At 43.6% G+C, this 22,674-nt stretch overlaps 1 protein-coding gene and 1 long non-coding RNA gene across 7 annotated transcripts in view; one reads left to right on the forward strand and one right to left on the reverse strand.

Annotated features, from left to right (window-relative positions):
* Positions 1–4,159, reverse strand: part of C8b (complement C8 beta chain) — a 39,538-nt gene extending 35,379 nt beyond the window's left edge. For both annotated transcript variants that reach the window (XM_076934557.1, XM_034503227.2), the window contains exon 1: positions 3,897–4,159. In XM_076934557.1, coding sequence (XP_076790672.1) covers positions 3,897–3,944 — 48 coding nt within the window. In that variant the 5' untranslated portion in view covers positions 3,945–4,159. The remainder of the gene's footprint in view (positions 1–3,896) is intronic.
* LOC143442395 (uncharacterized) overlaps positions 2,769–22,674 on the forward strand; it is a 50,517-nt gene continuing 30,611 nt past the window's right edge. The window contains exons 1-5 of one of the 5 annotated variants that reach the window (XR_013110554.1): positions 2,769–3,119; positions 3,218–3,334; positions 11,076–11,187; positions 15,074–15,165; positions 20,817–20,977. This is a non-coding gene — a long non-coding RNA (uncharacterized LOC143442395). The remainder of the gene's footprint in view (positions 3,120–3,217; positions 3,335–11,075; positions 11,188–15,073; positions 15,166–20,816; positions 20,978–22,674) is intronic. The other 4 variants (XR_013110553.1, XR_013110552.1, XR_013110555.1 and 1 more) reach the window with 4 other exon arrangements.

Raw genomic sequence — 22,674 nt, forward strand, 5'->3', positions numbered from 1 at the left:
ACAATATTAACTACTGTGAGCGCCATTTCCATGACTGCCCCAGAGACTGGCAAAAATCAATTGCCTAGTAAAGTTGGATCTTTAACAAAAGGTCAAAGACTCTACTGGAAACCACAGGTGGGTACTTGAAAGTGGTTACTGAGGCAGGATGCTACACACCAGCAGGAGCCCTCCGATGGATGGGCTCCTCTCTACTAATTTGCTTGGGTTTGACAAAACAATACTGTCTGTGATTTGGCTTCTCCTAAGTGTGTATTTGACAGCTCTGTGGGGCATCCTCTTCCTATTTCAACTACAAAGCAGTTACACTGTTTTTTGTGTTTTTTTTTTTTCCCCAAGTATCAACCCAATTCGGGACCACAGTAGAGACCATGTGGATAAGTAATGTGCACAGTCGCTATTAAGAGTCACAATTATTATCCTCTCGAAGAATTGAGAGTCCATTAATGGACAAGATGACGGCTTACAGAAGGAACTTGCAAGGAAGGAGTAGTTATAACCACCAGATCTCTCATTTTTACACCCAATTTTCATTATGGAGGTGGCCATATAATAGAATAATCAGCTGAACAAATAATATGTTTGTAAATTACATTGGGGAAGCGTGGTTCATTAGTGCTGCAAAATGCAAATCTGAAAGAAAGGCTAGTGTCAAGTCACATCTTGAATTTGAGAACGGCGTGGTGCTGCACAGACGACAGGTCCAACTGAGGCGTCTTTCATGCAGCTATGTGCACCGTCTACCCCGAGGAATTTCTACAGAAACAAACCCGCTGGCTTAGCATCTGCGGAGGTGCCTCCATATGGGGAGAGTAGATAAGAACGAGTAATAGAGGCAGTGCATCCGGTCATAGTATATTACCAACATGTATGGAAGCTCCATAATGAAAGCCCAACATGCAATTAACAGACATGAATGCAAAGCCCAATTCCTCCGTAACATAAAACTGCCACGAGAAGTACTGAAAGTTAATCACTCAGAGCCCCATACCCATACTGACCAGCACTCCCCACCCTCTCCCTTCCTCCACCACCCTCCCACCCCCATCAATCTCTTGCCACACTTGTATGGTCTTTAAGTTGTCTGTTTGCCATCCTCTTCAGAGGCAACAACCATCACAGGCATGCTGCGTGTCACTCCAGTGTCCTGTAAACGCTTTCACACACATGCGCAGTGTGCAGCTTCAAGTCCCTATGCTTTGCTGAAACCTTGTGTACTCTTCTGCACCTGGCTCCTGACCACCTACATTAACCAGATCCACATCAATTCAATATCTAGTTCTCTTCTTTCATCTGGATATTCTCTCCTGGAATATCTCTTGCATGTCATTGATTCTTTTGTGGTATATTTATATTCTAACATTTTGCAATTTTTAAAAAACATTAGTATTTTTAAAAAACATTAGTATAGTCTCTGGAAATATGCCCCTTCTGAGGAAGTGGTGGCACAGATATGCCTTTCTTTGAGGTGCACAGAATGTTGTTGGCAGCCTTAGGACACATCTCTCTGGGTCCAGGTCTCCTATTCTCTTTTCTCTGATCAAAATAAAGATGGATCCATCACACGCAGCAGGATTAGGTCAGCAGTAAATTTCCAGTCCTCAGCTTATATGGACGGGGCACATTAATATATTTTGGTTTCCTCTGGAAATACCCTGACACAACAACTTTCCTGTCACACACAATTTGTTTAGCAACTGCATCCCTGTGCAAACAGCATCTTCCACTTTGCTGGCAGGGAGGTGGTTTCTGGGGGAAAGGTTTCCCATTTCTCTTTGTCATTTGCTGTGGCAGACATGGAATTTAAAGCAACATCACAATGTAGCAAACATGTGTCCCAGAGAATCATCATAGGTATCCAGCAAGTCAGGTGAGAGGGAGAGGTGTATTAATAAGAGACAGAAGGCAGAAAGGATGTTTGAGTTCTGCACTATCACTCCCACCCCACCCCCACACACACACACTGATTGAGTAGCCCTGAGAGTCACATAGTCTTCAGTTTCCTTCTCTCTGCACCTGTAAGTGATCGAAGGACTGTGAGGATGAGATTCCATGCCTGGAACAGAGTGACAATCAATAATGATCAATAGGGCATATGACAGTGTGACCCAAGCAAGTGAAATAAACGATGGGAAGGAGGTTACAGCACTTTCTGCCCCAGAACAGAATACTTTCCTTCTTAGATTTTTGGGTGTGATACACAAAAGCATGTTGTGTTCGGCACTGGTACATAGAAATCATGGGTGGAGATCAGAATATCCAACCAGGAGTCAAGAAGAGCAGGGGGATCACTGAGCCCCAGCCATTCTCTTCTCCCCTCTGGGGATCAGTTTGTCCTTTTACAGAGTGGGAATGAGGGGCCACCCTTCCTCACATGACACAGCTGTGAGTTTCATAGCCTGTACTTTTCTCATCGGTCAGAGCTCCTGCTCCTACCTCAAAAGGAACTTGCCAAAACGCATGTCCCATGGCTTCACTCCCCTCCCCCCCTTCAGATCTATGCCTGAAGAATATGGTTTGCATCCCCTAGCTACTTACTCCTACTCTCTTCCTTCTCCTCACAGTTCCCACCTTGTTGTCTACTCAATGATAGTGAAATGAAGCCCTGGGAACAAGCCAGAATCTCTTTCTCTCACAACTCCATGCCTTCGAATGTGCTGTTATCTCTGCCTGGTGCACCCTTCATTCTTCGACAGGGCCCCAGCTCAGGAAAATGGGCCACTCTCTCCCTTGACTGATATTTGTCCCTGCACCAACTTGTACAAGTCTCTGCATTTGCTCCCACATGGCCCCACTCCCTGAGAACAGGAGCGCGGGGCTTGTCCAGCTCTGTATCCTCTGGGGCAATCAAGGGGCTTGTGTACAGGGGCATGCTGCTTCTGGGAGGGACGTATGAACCCTCCCCTCTGGGCACAGTTCACTGGGTACTGCAGAGTCCTCCGTGCCCAGAAATAAAGGCATGGGAAGCTTCTGCAGCACAGTCTCCTCACCAAGTCAAGGGTCATGCTAGTTCTAAAGGTGAATACAAGGGTGCCTGGTAGGTGGTGAAGACTCAGAATCCTGGTCCCGGGGAAGGTGCTCCACAGAGGCTGAACAGCGTTGTCCAGCCAGAACAGGAGGCACGTGAACACCAGTGCTGCTCACAGAAATGAGAGGTTACTATCAGGGAGCAGTTTGAGCAGAAAGAATAACTGTACCTCTCTCTCTCTTTCCACAGCAGTGCTCATAAGCACCCTGGGACCCAAGCACTTCCACATCCCGTGGTGGGAGCTCCTCCAGCACAAGGAAGGTCTGCAGATGGCTCTCTCTGCCACATCTTTCTTTGGAACTCAAGGTTGAGCCCAAATTAAGATTATTTTCTTTAGCTGTTTCACTTCCTGTGATTAGAACTTTTGATGAAATACATCCCTTTTTTTTTCTCTCTTTGAGAACAAACATTTGTGAGAGAGGGGGGAGGGAAAAGAAAGGAAGAGAGAAAGTGAGAGTTTGAGAGACTCACCCTAGATATCTTGAGCTGCTGAGCAGGGAGAGCAGGACAGTGTCGTTTGTTAGGATTGTTCATGGAAACTGGCTCATTTTCATATATAATAACCCTTCTTTTGTATAAAGAGTCAGACCAAGCTTTACTCAATTATAGAACTTGTATCCTATTCTTCTCAGCACGACAGAATACATTAAAACATGCCAGTTCTTTAATAGGCATTTTTGTTGAAGCCAGCCACTTGGGTCCACAAGAGTTCAGAAGGAATTGTTGATCTTATTTTGCCAGACACATACAAATTGCTTTAAGAGACATTCCTCTGCCCACAGGCATGTGGCAGAGCTGGTCAGCATTATATGGCTTTCTGCTTTCTGCCACACGATCGTCCAGGGAATCATTTGTACCCACCACGTACCTGGAACCAGGGAAATGGAGGCATCCCAGGGCAGAACAGAGAAGACATGACTTTGCTAGTGCCCTCCAAACCTGAGCCCCTGTCTTCATATTTTCTGTGTGGCAAGAGATCCAATGTGGTTTGAGGATGGATGAAAAGCCTGCTCACTCTTGTTGCTTTCAGTTCTGTTGCCACAGGGTAAACAGCTCAGCAAAGCAAACAGGCACCAGTGCCGGGAACCTTGACTTTGCACAGCAGGGATGGACTCAGGTGACACTGCAAACCTAGGACAATGAGGAGAACTGTAGCTGCATGCAAGCAGCCTTACCTGAGCACCTCTGGTAGCCACATACCACAGCCTCCCCAAACTGCCCAGGGTTAGATAGTTACTGTAGGTAAAGTAGTGAGTGCAGGCACATGCTGGCTATACAGACTCATGTTCTGTTCTCAGTCAAGGAGCTGCCAGGTCTGAAGTCAAATGGGACTGTGTCCAAGTCCCAGGTTTATAGAAACTTTGAAGGGCTCCAGAGCCTAACTACCCAAGATTGAATTCTTTCTATATGATTTCCACCTGAGTTCAGATTCTTTATAATTCTTAGCCAGGTAACCAGCACACATACTACCCTCTCTATAAAATAGATAACAATGGTGCCTGACTCCCAGGGCTGTGCTGAAGGGGTCAGTGGGGATGGGGGGGGGGGGAAGGAGATACATTATTAATATACATGAAAATCACAGTGAAAGCCATTATTATTATGATTAGTATATGTTAACAAAACATAAGAACATAAGTAAATTTAACTGTTCAGAACACGATAAACATTGCCAGCCAGGTACCACATACTCTTTGTAGAGAGCTGATATTCTCTATTTCCTCTTGATCAAATGCCTCGGAGCTGGAAGAATTAAATGAGATACTAAATGTGCTAATGTCGTGCAAGGAGGTGTTGCAAAAACTTTAATTTTAAGAAAAAATCCAAATATGTGTTGGGGCATTGACACAACCTCTATAGTGTCTTATTTATGGGGCGACCAGCCCTGACCTTGCTGGGAAGTAAAGTTTAGCAGACATTGGTTCAGGCAAATTCAACATTTGTTTCTGTTGTTTGCTGGAGACTGTTGAGAGCCATAGGTAATATACCTGAGTGGCTAGCAGACTCTTCACCTACCATTTCCCTCACTTTCCAGGTTATAGAAACCCTGATTAGTTCTCCAGGGCTGAACACAGCCAAGGCAGGTATCACTTACCACCATCAGTCTACTATTTGTGTCTAGGATTGACATCCCCATTCACAGCTTTCTGTTGCTCAGGATAGCTCTGAGGTAACCTTCTATCCCTCCCTGTTCAGTCAACTTAAAGACCAGACATACTCTAGAAAGAGTATAATCTATTCAGCCACTTTCCTTAAAACATCTAGAGATGCTTCTTATAGGCCTGGGAGATGACTTAGTATGTAAGTACATACGTGCAAACAGGAAGACTAAGTTCAGATCTTCAGTACCCAGGTTTAAAAGAAAACCCCAAACAAAATCCCATTAGGTCTGGTCACAAGCACCTGTAGTGAGCACGATCTCCAGGACCAGGAGACCAGTTTTGAAGGAATAAGATAGAGAATGATAGGGGAGAGACCCAATGTCTTCCTCTGACCTCTGCATACATATGGACATATACACACACAACATTCAAAGGAGGGAAGGAAGGAAGGAGGGAGAGAAGGAAGGAAGGGAGGGAAAGTAGAAAGGAAAAGAAGCACCACCAGCTAGTTTGTGACCAGATGTGATGTGGGCATTTACACATTTTAGTCCTACCTAGACTGTGGTCCTGATTCTAACCTGGAGACAGAGGTAAAGAGCACAACGCTGTGGGAAGACAGGTGCAATGTGCAAAGGCAAGGTGGAATGTGACTACTGGAGGCTTAGCAACGCAAGAATCAAATCTCAAATCAAACCACAAGTTATACTCGTCAAACCATGTCAGCGAATCAACCTGCAACTCTTTAAAGGGCAGAGGTTGGGAGAGCTGGGAAGGTAGTGAAGCTCAGAGGGAGGCGTGGCATGTGACACATGAGGGTGGGACAGAGAAAGCAATTGCAGTTCTTTGCCATTACGTATTTCTCCAAATCGGTCTTATCTGTAAAACAGTGGGCTGGGGTTGGAGAGAAAGGGTAGGGGAACATCTTGGGAAGATAGTGGTCCCCTCACATTCCCTGTGACCACAGCTCAGCAGCACATGCTCTACCATAGACTAACCAGTTCATATTACAGTCACCATTAACTCAAACACAAGGCACTGTCTCCCAAACATCCCCAAAGGATGCAGTTGACTTGAACTTTGACACAATTGATTACCATAGTTAATCATTGGTAAACAGGCAGAAAATTGAGTTCCAAGAATCATCCCTCTTCCCTTCCATGTGTGTATTAGTTTGCTTTCTATTGCCATGATAAAAAAAAAAAAAAAAAAAAAAAAACCCGCAACCAAAAGCGACTTAGGGAGGAACCGGTTTATTTGGTTTAATCAACCTGATCCTAGTCCATCCTGAAGGGAAGTCAGAGGCAGGGACAGAAACAAAGACCATGGAGTTTTCTTGCTTCTTGGCTTGTCTCCAAATGCTCAGTCTGTTTTTTCATACATCCCAGGTCCACCTGCCCAGTATTGCCACCAAATGCACGGATCTAGGCTATCCAACATCAATCGTTAATCGAGAAAATGCCCCCACAGATTTGCCCACAGACTATCAGACATTTCCTTAAATTAAAAAAACAAAACAAAAGAAAACAAACAAACAAACAAACAAACAAAACAACCACAGCACATGTAAGAGAACTAAGAGGCGGGATCAAGGCCTTATATAGTAAGGTCTCCTTTGGACCTCCTCACTGCCAATTACCCATGAAGGAACCTGAAAGTTAAAGTTACAGAAATGAATCATGGGTTCTCACCTCTATGCTTGCCCAGCATAGGTGCACACAGGGGATTAAATACTACTCGTTGTCACTTGGATAAATAGGCCCTCCCAACTGGCCTGTCCCTGCTTCACAGGTCTTTTGGGCCCTGAAAACATTTCCTGGAATTTTAACCTCTTCGAACCCTGAGATTCCCCATGCAGTTCTTATAAGGTCACGTGGGAGGTAGCCCGCAGTTGTAGAGATAATAACTAACATTTTAGATCTTCAGCAATGTCATTGTCTTCCCAGTCATCATTCTGCTCGAAATCAACAGCAAATCAACAAACCTGAGATTCCTCCCATGCCTGGGGATTGTGGCTCCACAGCTGCTTCCACAGCTGGATGGCAGCAAATCCATTGCTAGGTATAAGGGTCTGGTTTTCTTTTTCCAAAGAATTATTTACTTATTTCATATACGTGAGTATACTGTTGCTGTCTTCATACACACCAGAAGAGGACATCAGATCCCATTACAGATGGTTGTGAGCCACCATGCGATTGCTGGGAATTGAACTCAGGACTTCTGGAAGAGAAGTCAGTGCTCTTAACTGCTGAGCCATCTTTCTAGCACCCTTGCTTTCTTTTTCTGACCCCGGACTCTGTCTTTTCATGTTCAGAGGCTCTCCTCTGCTCTTAGAGAGTGTTTAGATTGCTTCAGGTCTGGCCGAAAGGTAAAACTTCATCCACCCTCTGGTCTAGCTGCCGTTCTAAGGGCTGTACCTCTTACTGATGATCAGGAGGGAGCTTTAGAATGGGGCATGTGTCCCTAAACCTTTAAACTCTTTGTAGAAATTCATTACTATCTGAATCTATTTGCCAACCTCTGCTGATGGATTTTTGCAGCCTCCACCCAGGTCTACTACCAACTCTAAGTTTTATGGTTTTGCTACAAAAGCACTGCATTCCTGGTACATACTACATAATTGTTGCCTTTTAAGGCTTATCAAATGGCAGCTACACATAGCTTAAAACAAGAACCACCTGTCAGCTCAAGATTCTGTGAGTCACATACCACGTCTGGGCAAAGCTAGTAATTCTGTTGGTTCATTCAGCTTCTGGGTTGTGTCTTAGCTGTTTTCTTTTGCAGTGGTAAAGACCATGATCAAAAGCAACTTGGCTTATTAGTCCATGTGACCAAAATACCTAACAGAAGTAATAGGAGGGAGAGTTAGTTTGCCTCATGGTTTCAAAATGTTCTACGGTCCTTGTGCCTGGGCAGAACATCATGTTGGCAGAAGCACGTGGTAACGATTCTTCACCTCTTGAAAGTTGAGAAATGATCATACAGCATACAGGAAGAGGCCACAACAAGATAAAGTCCCCCAAGGAAGATCCCTAGAGACCCGTTTTCTCCAACAGGACTCCAAGCCATATCTTTCAACACCTGAAACTGATGCCATCCTGTGAATAAAACAAGCCAGTAATATGTTCATTCCATGAGTGCCCTCACCATCTAGTAATCTCTAGAGAAGCTCCCCACCATTTAACCATCTCTAGAGATGCCTTTTCTATCTAACCATCTCTAGTGATGGTCCTCACCCTATAACCATCTGTAGAGGTGCCCCCTACCCTATAACCATCTCTAGAGATGCCCCCTACCATCTAACCATCTCTAGAGATGCCCTGTACCATCTAACCATCTCTAGAGATGCCCTGTACCATCTAACCATCTCTAGAGATGCCCTGTACCATCTAACTATTTCTAGAGATGCCCCCTACCATCTAACCATCTCTAGAGAGGCCTCCCCTCACACACTCAAGGGCATGTTTTATTAAACTCCCAGGTGGTCCTTAATCTAGTCAAGGTTAATCACTGTAACTTATTTATTAATTTATATCCTGAACAAATTTCGTTAAGGCCTCTGAGCAATACTTACCCGAGTTGCAAATGCAGGCTTCTTGAAATAATACGGCAGTGGTCATTCATTGAGCACTTACTAGACAATGGGTATAGTGCCACATCACTAGGTCTCAAGATGCAATAGCCCTTGTCCCTGAGAGCTGACTCAGTGGAAGCTGCACTGTGACAGAGGTCTGCTTGGTATAGTCTGAGCACAGGACAAGTGCATAAGCATGTATGTAGTTGTGGGGGCTGAATTCTCATAAGGTATCTGGTTTTAAGAGTTAAGGAGAAGTCAGAAAACTAGAGGAGGGTGTGTAGCCCTGCAGGGACAGAGGGTACCAGGGTAGAAACACAAAGGTCTCCCACATAGGGGATTCAGCCTAACTATCAGTAGAGAGGAATGAAAATGGGAAGGTTGGCCCGGATCGTTACCAGGGCCTCATGGGTAGTGCTGCTGACATGGACTTTATTCTAGGCGCTGGGAGAGCATCTGAACATCAGGGGCAGAGGGGAGGGGCAGCTTGCTTTGTGATAGAGAGTCTTTCTGCTGCAGTGCAGAGAATGGATTAGGGAAAAGCACTGGAGCAAGGAGCCCTGAGGCACTGCAGAGATAGGAGCAAAGCATAAGCATTGAGAGAGTCTCTGTGAGAGGCCAATGCCATGCTGTCTGTGAGCGGCTTTGGATACAGCACAGCTCTGCACAAAGGCAGAAGCACTATGACAGAGATCGTGGTTCTGTTAAGGAAGGCTTATTAACTCCCAGGGGCTGAGAGTGGCAGCTGGTCAGAGCAGCATTGTTCTGGGCAGTATGAGGTTGCTTCTTCAACACACACACACACACACACACACACACACACACACACACACACACACACACAATCTTTGGGTAGCAGCAGAGTCTCAGCCAGAGTCTGCAAACCCCTGATTTCTCTAAGACTGACTGAAGGGTTTTTCCTTGAGGTCCAGGGCACCTGCTTTTAAAGAGCTCTTAGCAGATGGCTGTGCTAACTACATCCCTGGAGGTAGTTGTGCACACTGCAACTCCTTATGCATGGCATGCATATTAGCATCTCTGTGGCTTAAAACTGTTCCTGGAGAAAGTGTGGTGGGTTGAGTGGGCAGCAAGCTCACTGGAGGACACTGGGGAATACAAGATCCAAATGAGAAAGAAGAAAAAGAATGAAAGGAAAAATAACCATAGCCCTGGTATACAGGAGAGTCTCATCCCTTTGTGGCCAACAGAATAGCTGATGGCAGAGGCCACATCCCCTTCTGGTCAAGCTCCACTACATTTCCCAGCTCCCTTTACTGTTCGCTATGTATGGCTTTGGTTCTAAAGTTTGTTCAGTGAAACAGAGGGAGAAGTGATATATGCCACTTCATCTATTTTTATTTTTATTTATTTATTTTTTGTGAGGAGTCCAAGATTTATTTGGCTTATGCTTCCACATCACAGTTCATCACCAAAAGAAGTTAGGACAGGAATTCAAGCATGGCAGGAACCTGGAATCAGGAGCTGCTGCAGAGGCTCTGGAGGAGTACTGCTTGCTGGCTTGCTTTCATGGTTCACTCATAGTGCTTTCTCACAGAACCCAGGACCGCCAACCCAGAGATGGCACCAACCACAATGAGGTGGTCCCACCCCCATTTTGGTGTAAACAGTGTGCTGGATAGTTTTGTGTCCACTTGACACCAGCTAAAATCTGAGAGGTGGACCCTTCAATGAAGGAAATGTCTCCATAGTAGCAGGCTGGAGACAAGCCTGTGGAGCATTTGCATCTATGTTTCTTTTTTATCATTAAAATTTTATTATTTGAAAATTTCTTAGTTGTATACAATACATGATGATCATATTCACGTTTTCCAGCTTCTACCCTCAACGTGCCCTTCTTCTCACCTCATTCATCATCTATCTATCTATCTATCTATCTATCTATCTATCTATCTATCTATCTATCTATCTCTGTCTCTGTATCTACCTATATCTATAAATCCCCACTGTGTCCAATTAGTACATGGGTATAGGGTCACCCACATGAGCATGGGCAGCCTACTAATGTCCATATCCCCAAATAAATTATAACTATTTTTAGATGCTATCAACTACCAATTGTTTCTCGGAAAAAGGTGGGCCTCCCAGGCTTTTCACCATACAGAAATCAATCTTAAGTCAACAGGGACACTTGAGAAGTATCTTCCATGTTGACAAGCTTTTGTAGTGCCAGAAGGTACTGAGAAGATCCTGAGGAAAAAAGACTGCAAGAGTTTTACCCTGCACTGGACCCAGCAGCTACAACACTGACCTTGCAGGCAAGGGGTGCAATAGTGATGTCACTTAAAGAGATGTACACAGTACATGCATGATCTCACAGACTCTCCTCTCTCCTTCTTCCAATTGGTATGAACAGCTGCCATGAACTTGGAAGGTGACAAAGAAGAGGGTAGACTGGCAGCCTGGATCTCATCATGACTGCATGGAACAGAATCTTCCCCACCCTCTGCTGAGCAGATGATTATTGAGTAAGAAAGAAATCACCATTGTTCTGTGCTATGGAGATGGCAGTGATTTTCTGCTATACCGACTAGCGTTACCTAAACTAAAAGTCCATACCCCCTAACTCTCATTCCCCACCTCCCAGCATGGCATACATTCATTGGGAAAGTTATGGTTGAGAAACAGCCATCTCAGTGTCCTGACAGCTCTGGAGAGGGACAAAGGTGGTGTCTATTTCCTGAGAGGGGTTCACTACCACCCAAGGGTTTTGTTTGTCCTGTGTTGATAGACGGAGGGATTGTGTGTCCTCTCTTTGTATATCTCCTCATGAGGAGACTAGGCAGTTGGTTCTGTGTCAATGTTCACAGGCTTCTTCCTGTGTGTGTTAGGTCCACAAAGTATAACCGGGCTGTTCTCCCTGACAGACATGGGTAGCAGATGCTAATGTTTAGACATGGCTTCAGTATGTGTCCCCCTCACCCCCATGGTGTGTGTGCTGGAATGCCAGTCACTAGCATGGTAGTGGTGGTGGAGAAGAACCTTTATGAGATAGGGATAATAGGAGATCATGGGAGAACTGAACTGTTCTTGGAAGGCAAATCTAGTGACCCAAGTTTAAACTTTGGAAATCATGTAAAAGTACAAGGAGTGAACTGACTCCTCAAAGTTGTTTTTTGGCCTCTGGCATGTATGTAAGATACAAATAATAATAATAATAATAATAATAATAATAATAATAATAATAAATAAAAATAAACTATTTTCATAGGTTGCAGGCAACTGAACTTAAAGACAAGAGAAATATTCATAGCACTCATTTTTAACTTCAAATATTTCCAGGAATGCTCAAATGTGTGAGGAGGAAAACCGGGATAGCAGTTGGCAATGTGCCACGGAACTAATTACCTGGGGGACTTTAAACAACTGGATGGATTATGTATTTGCATTGATTCTGTGGATTAGCTGCAGCAAATGGTGAAACCTAATCCACTTTGTTCATCTGCTCATTCACTCATTATAGGCCCAAGTTCAAACTCCTTAGCCCAGCAAATGAACAATTTTTCAATCTGCGTGCTTCAAATGCTCCCAACTTCATACAAATCTGGACTTTCCATCGATTCATTTATACATTCAAAAATAATTATTTTTCAATGTTCACTGCACAGTGGATCAAGTTCTATGCTAAGGTGGAGGGTACATCAGCAACTATCATGCCTGGCTCGCTGCATTCAAAAGAGCCTTGATTTTTTGGAGAGAAAATAAGTTCAAATCATTACATATATCTATAAAGAGGAATTAGTAGCTCTAAATCGATTCCTGGGTTGGAGCAGGGTAGGAAAATATGAAAAGCGTCTGACCTTGTCAAGCCTTGAGCAAAGGAGCAAAGAGGTTGCAGTAGTGGATCTGCAGGGCTTCTGTTATCAGAAGAAATGACCCTAAAACAGAAAGGCTTAAAAATCAACATTACCACTATCGCTACAATTCTGCAAGTCAAGAACTCTGGCTGAGCGCAGCAGGAATGGTCACCCACTCTACATGATGGGTGACAGGCTGCAGTAGTACAAATGGTTCTCACAGGGCTTTTGACTTGGTTTGACTGCTTGATGGGTAAGGGCTGGCTCTGACAGCTCAAATAGAATCTGCGTTCTCCCAAGGGCTTTTCCTTGTCAAGGAGCCATCCCAACCCACAGGCCACAGGGATGTTCTCTGTCCATCAGGGAAGCTGGGCAACTTACATGGAAGCTCAGGGCTCCCAAGAGCAGAAGCAGTTGTACCTTGATGGACTCGGACTGATTTTTTTTTTTTTTTTTTTTTTTTTTATCCCTCACATTCCATTTGTTGAAATGGGTCACAGGGTAAGTGGCAGGAAGAGTCTTGGGATTCACCTCAGAGACTAGGTTTAGCCTTGTTTCTGCCACTTGTGTGTGTCTCCAAGAATGCCATGTTTCTTCTGAATCATGGGTTTCCGCCTCTATAATAAAACAGCAATCCTTATAGGATTACCTGGGTATTTCAGAGCCAGGCAATACAAGCTGAAATGTTCCCGTGCTGAAGCCAGAGTCACTTGGGTTCTTTTGGAGATTAGAAAGTAGGTGATGATCAGAGTCTACTTTCTTGACATGGGGCAAAGATGCATCAGAGCCTGGACACCACACTGGCTTATATTAATCAGCCAATAGAAGGAAGGCTGGAGCTGCTGTATCTCCAAATTTCATACTCTGAGCCCTTGAGTATGGGATGACAGCCAGTGAGGACCTCGACAGTGGGGCTTATTTATAAACCTTGATCTTTCAGTCCAGTCCTTCCTAGCCAGCTCCAGGGGCTGCTCATTTTCTGCATTCCTTTTAGGGTTCTTGCTGCTGATGCACTCAGCATCTGTGAGTTCCACTATTTGGCTGTGTTTGGAATGAACTGTGCAATTAGTTCTGCCCTACACTTCTGCTGAGCCATAGTTTCTGGGATCTCCTCCTCATCTTCTTCCTCTTCCTCCTCCTTCTCCTCCGTCTCCTCCTCTTCTCTCCTCCTCCCTCCTTCTCCTTCTTAAGACAGTGCATTGCTATGTAGATTAGGCTGGTCTTAAATTCACTATGTGGTCCAGGCTGGCCTATGGATTTGCGATCCTTCAGACTCATCCTCCAAAGAAGTGGGATTACAGCTGTGCATCATGCACAGTGGGGACTGGTGCCTGTGAGAAGCAACACTGAAGAGTGGCACACTGGACATTTGATGCGCAGCAGCCTGAGTTGCTGTCACCCACCAATATGTGACTCTAAGCAAGGTGCTATGCTTCTCAGATCCTCAGACCTTTCTCTGTAAAGGGAGGAGAGTCGTGTGGAGCTATAAGGATTGGGGACAATGTATGTAAATTCATGGATCTTGCTTGACTCTGGGCAGATTCCCCACATGTAAAGCTGCTTTTTGTCCTGTACGTCCAAGTGTGGGAAGAAGGTCCCACGGAGAAACATGGAGCTGTCAAGGTTGATGAAAGGCTATTCTCTCTCAGGGTGTCCTTGTGCCAGACTTGAGCCTAGGATTTAGTCAAATCTTAAATTATTGACTTAAAAGCCTGTTCGGAACACTCACCACATTCCTTCTTCCTCTGCTGTCCCCATGCATCCATTTCCAGCCTTGGTCTCCAATCACACAGGTGGCTGGAAAATAGCTAGCATTCTCTAAATGCTAAATAATTCTCAGTGACAGTGATAATGACCATCATAGTATAAGGACACTAATAGCAGGTTTTAAAAAGGCCCCATAGTGACCACAAATAGGTGTCATCACTTGCTCCCTGTGGTGCTGCTGAGAGGCTCATATTTTTCCCCATGCAGCTCTGACCCAATTGCAGAAACAGACAAAGCAGATGCAGAACTTTGGGGGAATGCAGAGTGCCTGTTCTCAGGGCTCCCATTCCTCTGAAGTTCTGGGAACATTATTAGTTTCTTTTGGCCAGGAGGTGAGGGAGTCATCGGCCGAGCCTTGGCCGCCATCTCTCTGCCAGGCTTCCTGTCAATACCTGTTGACATTTTCCTGAGTAATTGTTCCAGGCACCTCAGTATATTTCTTCATATCACGAGATAGATTAAGGGGGCTCTATTGATTTTGTGGTTTCATGTGTGAAAGATCTAATCTTAATCCTCCACTGTTCATTTTCCTTAACCTTTTAATAACATGATAGGGAGGCAACCTGTCACAATGGAAATTGTTTCTGAAGCATGTTGCCATATATACATGCCACAGTTGGCTTTATTGTATGGGAGATGCCGTAGTTTTGGAATAATAATAATGATGATGATAAAATTTGTAGGGTGCACTGCCGTTTACCAAGCACTCTCCCATATCAACTTATTCAATCCTGACAGCAGTCCAGCTGGGTTAGAATGATTTTATTCATTTTGATTTATTTATTCCCAGAGTCCTTCCACAACATGAATTATTATCATTATCTGCCACGTCACAGATGAGGGGTCTGCACTGCCGAAGGTCACACATCTCTCAGAGACAAGGTATTGAGTCAGAGTGACCATTCCTCAGGCGCCCCCAGAGGGTCCCTGTGTCACCTTGGATGTGAGCCACAGAGTCTCCAAGGTACATTTCTTCATCCATGCAACAGGAAGGCTTCCTTTCTGGGATTTTTGTCAGGATTAAGGATGATGTGTGGTAGCCACCTCTATGATACCTGGCACCCAGCAAAGGATCTGTCAGGCATCAGGACCTGACACCCAGGTCGTTCAGTTCAGGCATGGTATTAAAATAGTAATTATATTATTTGATAATGGTAAGATAGGAACTTTATGTTACACCTCAGCTTTTCATTCTCTTTACTGGTAACAGGTTAGAATCCCTCCTTTCCCCACTGACACTCAGTTAAGGGCTCTTTAGGTAAATGGAGATGTCTCAGTTGACACTGGTGAGGAAGTCCCAGGGTCAGGTGAAGAAGAAATGTTCAGAAGACTTTCCCTCTTGAGCAGGCTCCCAGCTGTGTCCTGAAACACACACAGCCCTGGAAGCATGCTAGTTAACCTGTGCCTTGCATTATGAAAAGGTGTTGGAGCATGCAGGTGTTCTCATTTTATCGTAGGGGCGTCAAGAGGCACAGAAGATACAGGGATCATAGACTCGAGCCAGATAAACAGAGGGATTGGGCCTGCCTTAATCCCATCTCTGCCGCCCTATAGCTTTGGGGCCAAAGAAAGTCACTTCTTCCCACAAGCTATCATTTTTAAAGCGAACAGATTTACTTGTAATTTGTGTTCCTTAATTGAAGTTTAACCCACCGTGGGCTGTCACTGAGCCATGAGCACAAGGCAGAACTGCCTTCCTATTGAAGGGACAGCCAAATGGCAGAATTTGTAGATGGTGGATGAATCTATTTAAACTCAGAATTACCAGTTCAAGACATGAGGGAGGAAGAGGAGGTGGTGAGACACAGATGCTCAGGCTGGGAAGCCATGATGGGGATGGTGTCTACATTCCCTCTGGGATTCAGTCTACAGCTTCAGCTCTCCCGATTGGAAGCCAATTCTCAGATTTCTTTTTTTTTTTTTTTTATTGGATACTTTATTTACATTTCAGATGTTATCCCCTTACCCCATTCCCCCCTCACACAGGAACTCCCTATCCCATCCCCCTCCTCCTGCTTCTATGAGGATGTGCTCCCACCCACCACCCCACCCTTGAATTCCCCCACACTCAGCGCCTGTAGTGGATTATATTGATGGATTTCCAAATATTAAACCATCCTGCATTCCTGGGATAAAGCCTACTTGATCATGACGGATGATTGTTTTGATGTGTTCTTGGATTCAGTTTGCGAGAATTTTATTGAGTATTTTTGCATCAATATTCATAAGAGAGATTGGTCTGTAGTTCTCTTTCTTCGTTGGATCTTTGTGAAATTTAGGTATGAGCATTATTGTGGCTTCATAGAACGAATTGGCTAGTGTTCCTCTGTTTCTGTTTTGTGCAACAGTTTGAAGAGAATTGGTATTAGGTATTCCTTGAAGGTCTGATAGCATTCTGCATTAAAACCATCTACTCCTGGGCTTTTTTTTTTTTTTTTTTTTTTGGTGGGGAGACTTTTAATGACTGCTGCTATTTCTTTAGGGGTTATGGGACTGTTTAGATGGTTTATCTGATCCTGATTTAACTTTGGTACCTGGCATCTGTCTAGAAAATTGTCCATTTCATCCAGATTTTCCAGTTTTTTTGAGTTTAAGCTTTTGTAGTAGGATCTGATGATTTTTTTGAATTTCCTCAGTTTCTGTTGTTATGTCTCTTTTTTCAGTTCTAATTTTATTAATTTGGATACCGTCTCTGTGCCCTCTGGTTAGTCTGGCTAAGGGTTTATCTATCTTGTTGATTTTCTCAAAGAACCAGCTTGTTCTGTTGATACTTTGTATAGTTCTTTTTATTTCTACTTGGTCGTTTTCAGCCTTGAGTTTGATTATTTCCTGCTGTCTACTCCTCTTGGGTGTATTTGTTTCTTTTTGTTCTAGAGCTTTCAAGTGTGCTGTCAAGCTGCTAGTGTATGCTCTCTCTAGTTTCTTTTTGTAGACACTTAGAGCTATGAGTTTTCCCCTTAGCACTGCTTTCAGTGTGTCCCATAAGTTTTGGTATGATGAATCTTCATTTTCATTAAATTCTAAAAAGTCTTTAATTTCTTTATTTATTTATAACTTCCTTGACCAAGTCATCATTGAGTAGAGTGTTGTTCAGTTTCCACGTGTATGTCGGCTTTCCGTTGATTTTTGTTATTATTGAAGACCAGCCTTAGTCCATGGTGATCTGATAGGATGCAAGGGATTATTTCAATGTTTGTGTATATGTTCAGGCCTGTTTTGTGATCAATTATATGGTCTATTTTGGAGAAGGTACCATGAGGTGCTGAGAAAAAGATATATTCTTTTGTTTTAGGATGAAATGTTCTACAGATATCCGTTAAATCCATTTGGTTCATAACTTCCCTTAATTCCACTGTGTCTCTGTTTAGTTTTTGTTTCCATGATCTGTCCATTGCTAACAGTGGGGTGTTGAAATCCCCCACTATTATTGTGTGAGGTGCAATTTGTGCTTTGAGTTTTAGTAAAGTTTCTTTTATGAATGTGGGTGCCCTTGCATTTGGAGCATAGATGTTCAGAATTGAGAGTTCATCTTGGTAGATTTTTTTCCTTTAATGAGTATGAAGTGTCCTTCCTTATCGTTTTTGATAACTTTTGGTTGAAAGTCAATTTTATTAGAAATTAGAATGGCTACTCCAGCTTGTTTCTTGGGACCATTTGCTTGGAAAATTGTTTTCTAGCCCTTTACTCTGAGGTAGTGTCTGTCTTTGCCACTGAGGTGTGTTTCCTGTATGCAGAAAAATACTGGGTCCTGTTTATGTATCCAGTATGTTAATCTATGTCTTTTTATTGGGGAATTGAGTCCATTGATGTTAAGAGATATTAAGGAAAAGTGATTGTTGCTTCCTGTTATTTTTGTTATTAGAGGTGGAATTATCTTTGTGTGGCTATCTTCTTTAGGATTAATTGTTAGAGAATTACTTTCTTGCTCTTTCTAAGGTATAATTTCCCTCCTTGTACTGGAACTTTCCTGCTATTATCCTTTGTAATGCTGGATTTGTGGAAGATATTGTGTAAATTTGGCTTTGTCATGGAATATCTTGGTTTCTTCATCTAAAGTGATTGAGAGTTTTGCTGGGTATAGTAGTCTGTGTTGGCATTTGTGTTCTCTGTATGGTATCAGTCCAGGATCTTCTGGCTTTTATAGTTTCTGGTGAGAAGTCTGGTGTAATTCTAATAGGTCTGCCTTTATATGTTACTTGATCTTTTCCCCTTACTCCTTTTAGTATTTTTTTCTTTGTTTTGTGCATTTGATGTTTTGATTATTATGTGACAGAAGAATTTCTTTTCTGGTCTAGTCTATTTGGAGTTCTGTAGGCTTCTTGTATGTTCATCGGCATCTCTTTCTTTAGGTTAGGAAAGTTTTCCTCTATAATTTTGTTGAAGATATTTATTGGCCCTGTAAGTTGGGAATGTTCACTCTCATCTATACCTATTATCTTTAGGTTTGGTCTTCTCATTGTGTCCTGGATTTCCTGGATGTTTTGGGTTAGGAGCTTTTTGCATTTTGCATTTTTTGACAGTTGTGTCAATGTTTTCCATGGTATCTTCTGCACATGAGGTTCTCTCTTTTATCTCTTGTATTCTGTTGGTGATGCTTGCATCTATGACTCCCTGATTTCTTTCCTAGGTTTTCTATCTCCAGGGTAGTCTCCCTTTGAGATTTCTTTATTGTTTCTACTTCCAGTTTTAGATCCTGGATGGTTTTGTTTAATTCTTTCACCTGTTTGGTTGTGTTTTCTTACAATTCTTTAAGGGATTTTTGTGTTTTCTCTTTAAGGGCTTCTACCTGTTTACCTGTATTCTCCTGTATTTCTTTAAGGGCATTATTTATGTCCTTCTTAAAGTCCTCTATCATCCTCATGAGTGGTGATTTTAAATCTGAATCCTGCTTTTCTGGTGTGATGGGGTGTCTAGGACTTGTTATGGTAGGAGAACTGAGTTCTGATGATGCCAGATAACTTTGGTTTCTGTTACTTATATTCTTGCACTTGCCTTTAGCCATCTGGTTAACTCTATCTAGCACTACCTCCACTCACTGTTTCTGACTGGAGACTGTCTTTTCTGTTATATTACTTGTGTCAGAACTCCTCAGAGTCTAGATGTCTCTGTGATCCTGAGCTTCTGGGTGGAAGAGCTCTTGGGACTCAGGCTTCCTCTGGGATCCCGAAATCCTGCTGCTCTGAGTGCAGTGGTTCCTCAGCTGCTCTGAGTGCAATGGTTCCTCAGCTGCTCCGAGTGCAGTGGTTCCACCACTGCTCTAATATGTTTCAGGATATGGTGTCTTCACAGGAGCAGACCTGCTAGGTGTCTGCCCCAGCCAAAAGGACCAAGCAAGCAGTGGAAGGGGAGTGGTATCCCAGAGGGATGGGGTTTGGGTGGGTTGCAGCTCTGGGGCTTAGGGTTGTGGGGGAAGGGTTCTTACCAGATGCTCTAGGAAGGTTCACATTAAGGTGTCTTCACGGAGCAGACCAGCCAGATATCTGCCCCAACCAAAAGGCCATTGTTTGGTTTTTTCTGTTTGTTCTTGGATGTTGTAGATCAGCATCCATTGGCCCTTACCTCTAGGTGTCTCTCTTCTTTGCCATAAGCCAGTGGATCACGTTCCAGTTTAAATTAAATCCCGGGTTTCATCTCCATTGATAAAACCCACATTCCCTGACCTTTCTGCTCTGAGTCCCATTTTCCTTTTGATGAACTCAAGTTTTCCTTTTCCTTTTCACATCCAAGCACTCAGATGCCTCCTTCCTTTGACATACATCCCACCACCATCCTGTTTTGGCCCTTCTGGACTCTTTGGGATGGTGGTGAGGAGTTCCATTATGGTGTGATTCTGAGCTCCTGTCTCCAGTGTCACTCTATCTCTGCATTCCTCCATAATGAGACCTTGTCCTCATTCATCTGGATACAATCAGCCCCTTTATCGGTGTCCTTTGAGGATGACACAATTTTGCTTAGAAGAAGGTTAACAACCCCATTGACATCAATTTCACATTTACTAATGCATTTATTCCCAGGCTCAGACTATTTTATAACATTGTAAGAGCACAACACTCATCCCCCAGTGTCTTCACTGTGCTCAGAAACTGAGGCTCTTTAGAGGAAGATAATTTTTCTGAGGCTGCCCAAGCCTGTAAAAGCAGAGCCAGCTTTAGACTCTCTTATTCAGGCCAGGCTTTCTCTCAGCCTTACCTGTTCAGCCAAGTACCTCCATGTGGAACTCACCCCCTTCATAGCTGGCAGGGAGCTCTGTGTAGGGATAGGCCATCTTTCTGCACTAAAGCTTTGTAGTAAAGTCATCATACTATTGGTTCTCCCACAAGGACCAATATCTATCAGTGGACTGAGCAGCTTGACACAGGGGTCATGGAGACACTGGTGTTCTCTCAGGAGCTCTGCTCTATTTTCTCTCACCTTGGCACTGAACTCTTCTCTCTGTATTCTTGATAACAGCTTCTGTCCACTTCCTGCCTCTGCTCATGCTGGGGTAACACTTTATCTGATTTTCTTGGCTTTTTTTTTTTTTTTTTCCCCAGGCTCCTTCATGGATCTGATGCTCTTCTCAAGCTCCCTGTCTTGATTAAGGTACCCAAGCCCACTGTACTTCCTCTTGCTCTGGTGAAGCCAACACACAATGATGAACATGATCTGTCGCAATTAAAGACTCATCTTTGGGCCAACTTTCTTTACACCTCTGGTATGTTGATCTTTTTGTTGGAGAGTCTGGTAAAAACATTTTTTTCTTGAGATGATGGCTTTAGGTGCAGCAAAATTACATCATCATTTGCTAGACCATATCCTTGCTCTTCCCAAGGCATCCTCAGAACACACAGCTTTCTTGCCACTATTGTTTTTCAAAAGATGCCTATTTGGGGTTTGATAAAATGCTTTCATCAGAAACCCATCTATTCATCTATAAATCCAATGTTTTCACAAAGATGATGTGCCATGATTAGCAGCGAATCCTACTGATAAATACAGCACATCAGATCAGCTCTCTTCATTCTGGTTAGGTAGATCTGGAATGAGCCAAGAAACACACTGGGAAGACCAGAGCCTCCAAGATTCCTGCAAGTAGTGATGGTCCCTCACTTTCTCCAGGAAGCACAGTAGTTAAAGAGTGAGGGCTTTGGAGTCTGTGAGTCAGAGGTCAACTGCTGGCTGTCATGTGTATAAGGCATGGTGTTTGTTTCCCTTGAAGCTTCCTTGAGCTTCAATTTTTACCTTCATAAAACTGGGGTTACAATATAAGTATTTCCTTTGAGGAAAGCAAACTGAGAATGTAGATATGCTAACTACACACACACACACACACACACACACACACAGAGAGAGAGAGAGAGAGAGAGAGAGAGAGAGAGAGAGAGAGAGAGAGAGAGATTTAAAAGGGATAGGGAAGGAGGAACCTTGTGGAAAGAGAGTAATTTGAATGACAATGACAGATAACATATGAGCTAACTAAGATACTTGAAGTAGGCATTTGGAGATGAGGGGATGCCAGGGCCTGCTAAATAGCCAAATAATCATAGCTAGACAGAACAGACAAATGAGTTTGGTATCTCTTAGCAAGCAGCCAAGGAGATTTACAAAGCAGAGGTGAGTAGTGTTTGAAGCAGAACCTCAGTGCAATAAGATAGGAAGAGTCTTCCAGGGACAAAAAGACCCTGCTGCAGCTCCAAGAGGACAAGCTTGATGTTGTGGGGAACACTGGTCTCTCTGGACATTACACACTTTAATTAAAACTTGATTATTGGGGATGAGCATTCACAGCCAGATCTGAGAGGAAGGCCCTAGCTCTTTGGAGATCCATTCTAAGTTTGGGATGACTCAACATCTCCAAATCTACCTGATGGTTAGGTAGGGTTGCTCAAATTGACCCTGCTGGTCACAACCTACTCAGTTCTGAGCAGACTGCTGCTGGCAGTGAACACAGGGCAGAGGGAGAAGAAACCTAAAAAATGTACCCTGTTTCAGCTAGTTCCCCATTTGGACAAGAAGATATTCCACCAAGTCTCGTGGGGTGTCTAGATGAATCAGACACTGCCCAGCTCATATCTTAGTGCTGAAGCTTCAGGAGCTCTGCCACTTGTAATTTTAGCGCCCCTTAGTCTGGTTTGAATGCCTGGGAAGAAATATTAGACTCCCCATTCTCAGTTGAACAGGTAACAGAGATGTGGAAAGCCTTAGAAAATCAGAGTAAATTAGCAGAGCTGTTGAATCCTTTTCCAGGCATTATTCAAGATGGATTTAAAGGGCAAAGACAAGATGACATCTTAGAAGATTAGTTCTCCCATGGTGGGGTGTGCAAGAGATGTTCACAAATGGTCAAGGTGGGATGATAAGAACTCATCTGTAAACACTGGGAGGAGGCCGAAAAAAATATCAGGGCCCATT

This window comes from Arvicanthis niloticus, chromosome 5, assembly GCF_011762505.2.
Source record: "Arvicanthis niloticus isolate mArvNil1 chromosome 5, mArvNil1.pat.X, whole genome shotgun sequence".
Lineage (NCBI taxonomy): Eukaryota > Metazoa > Chordata > Mammalia > Rodentia > Muridae > Arvicanthis > Arvicanthis niloticus.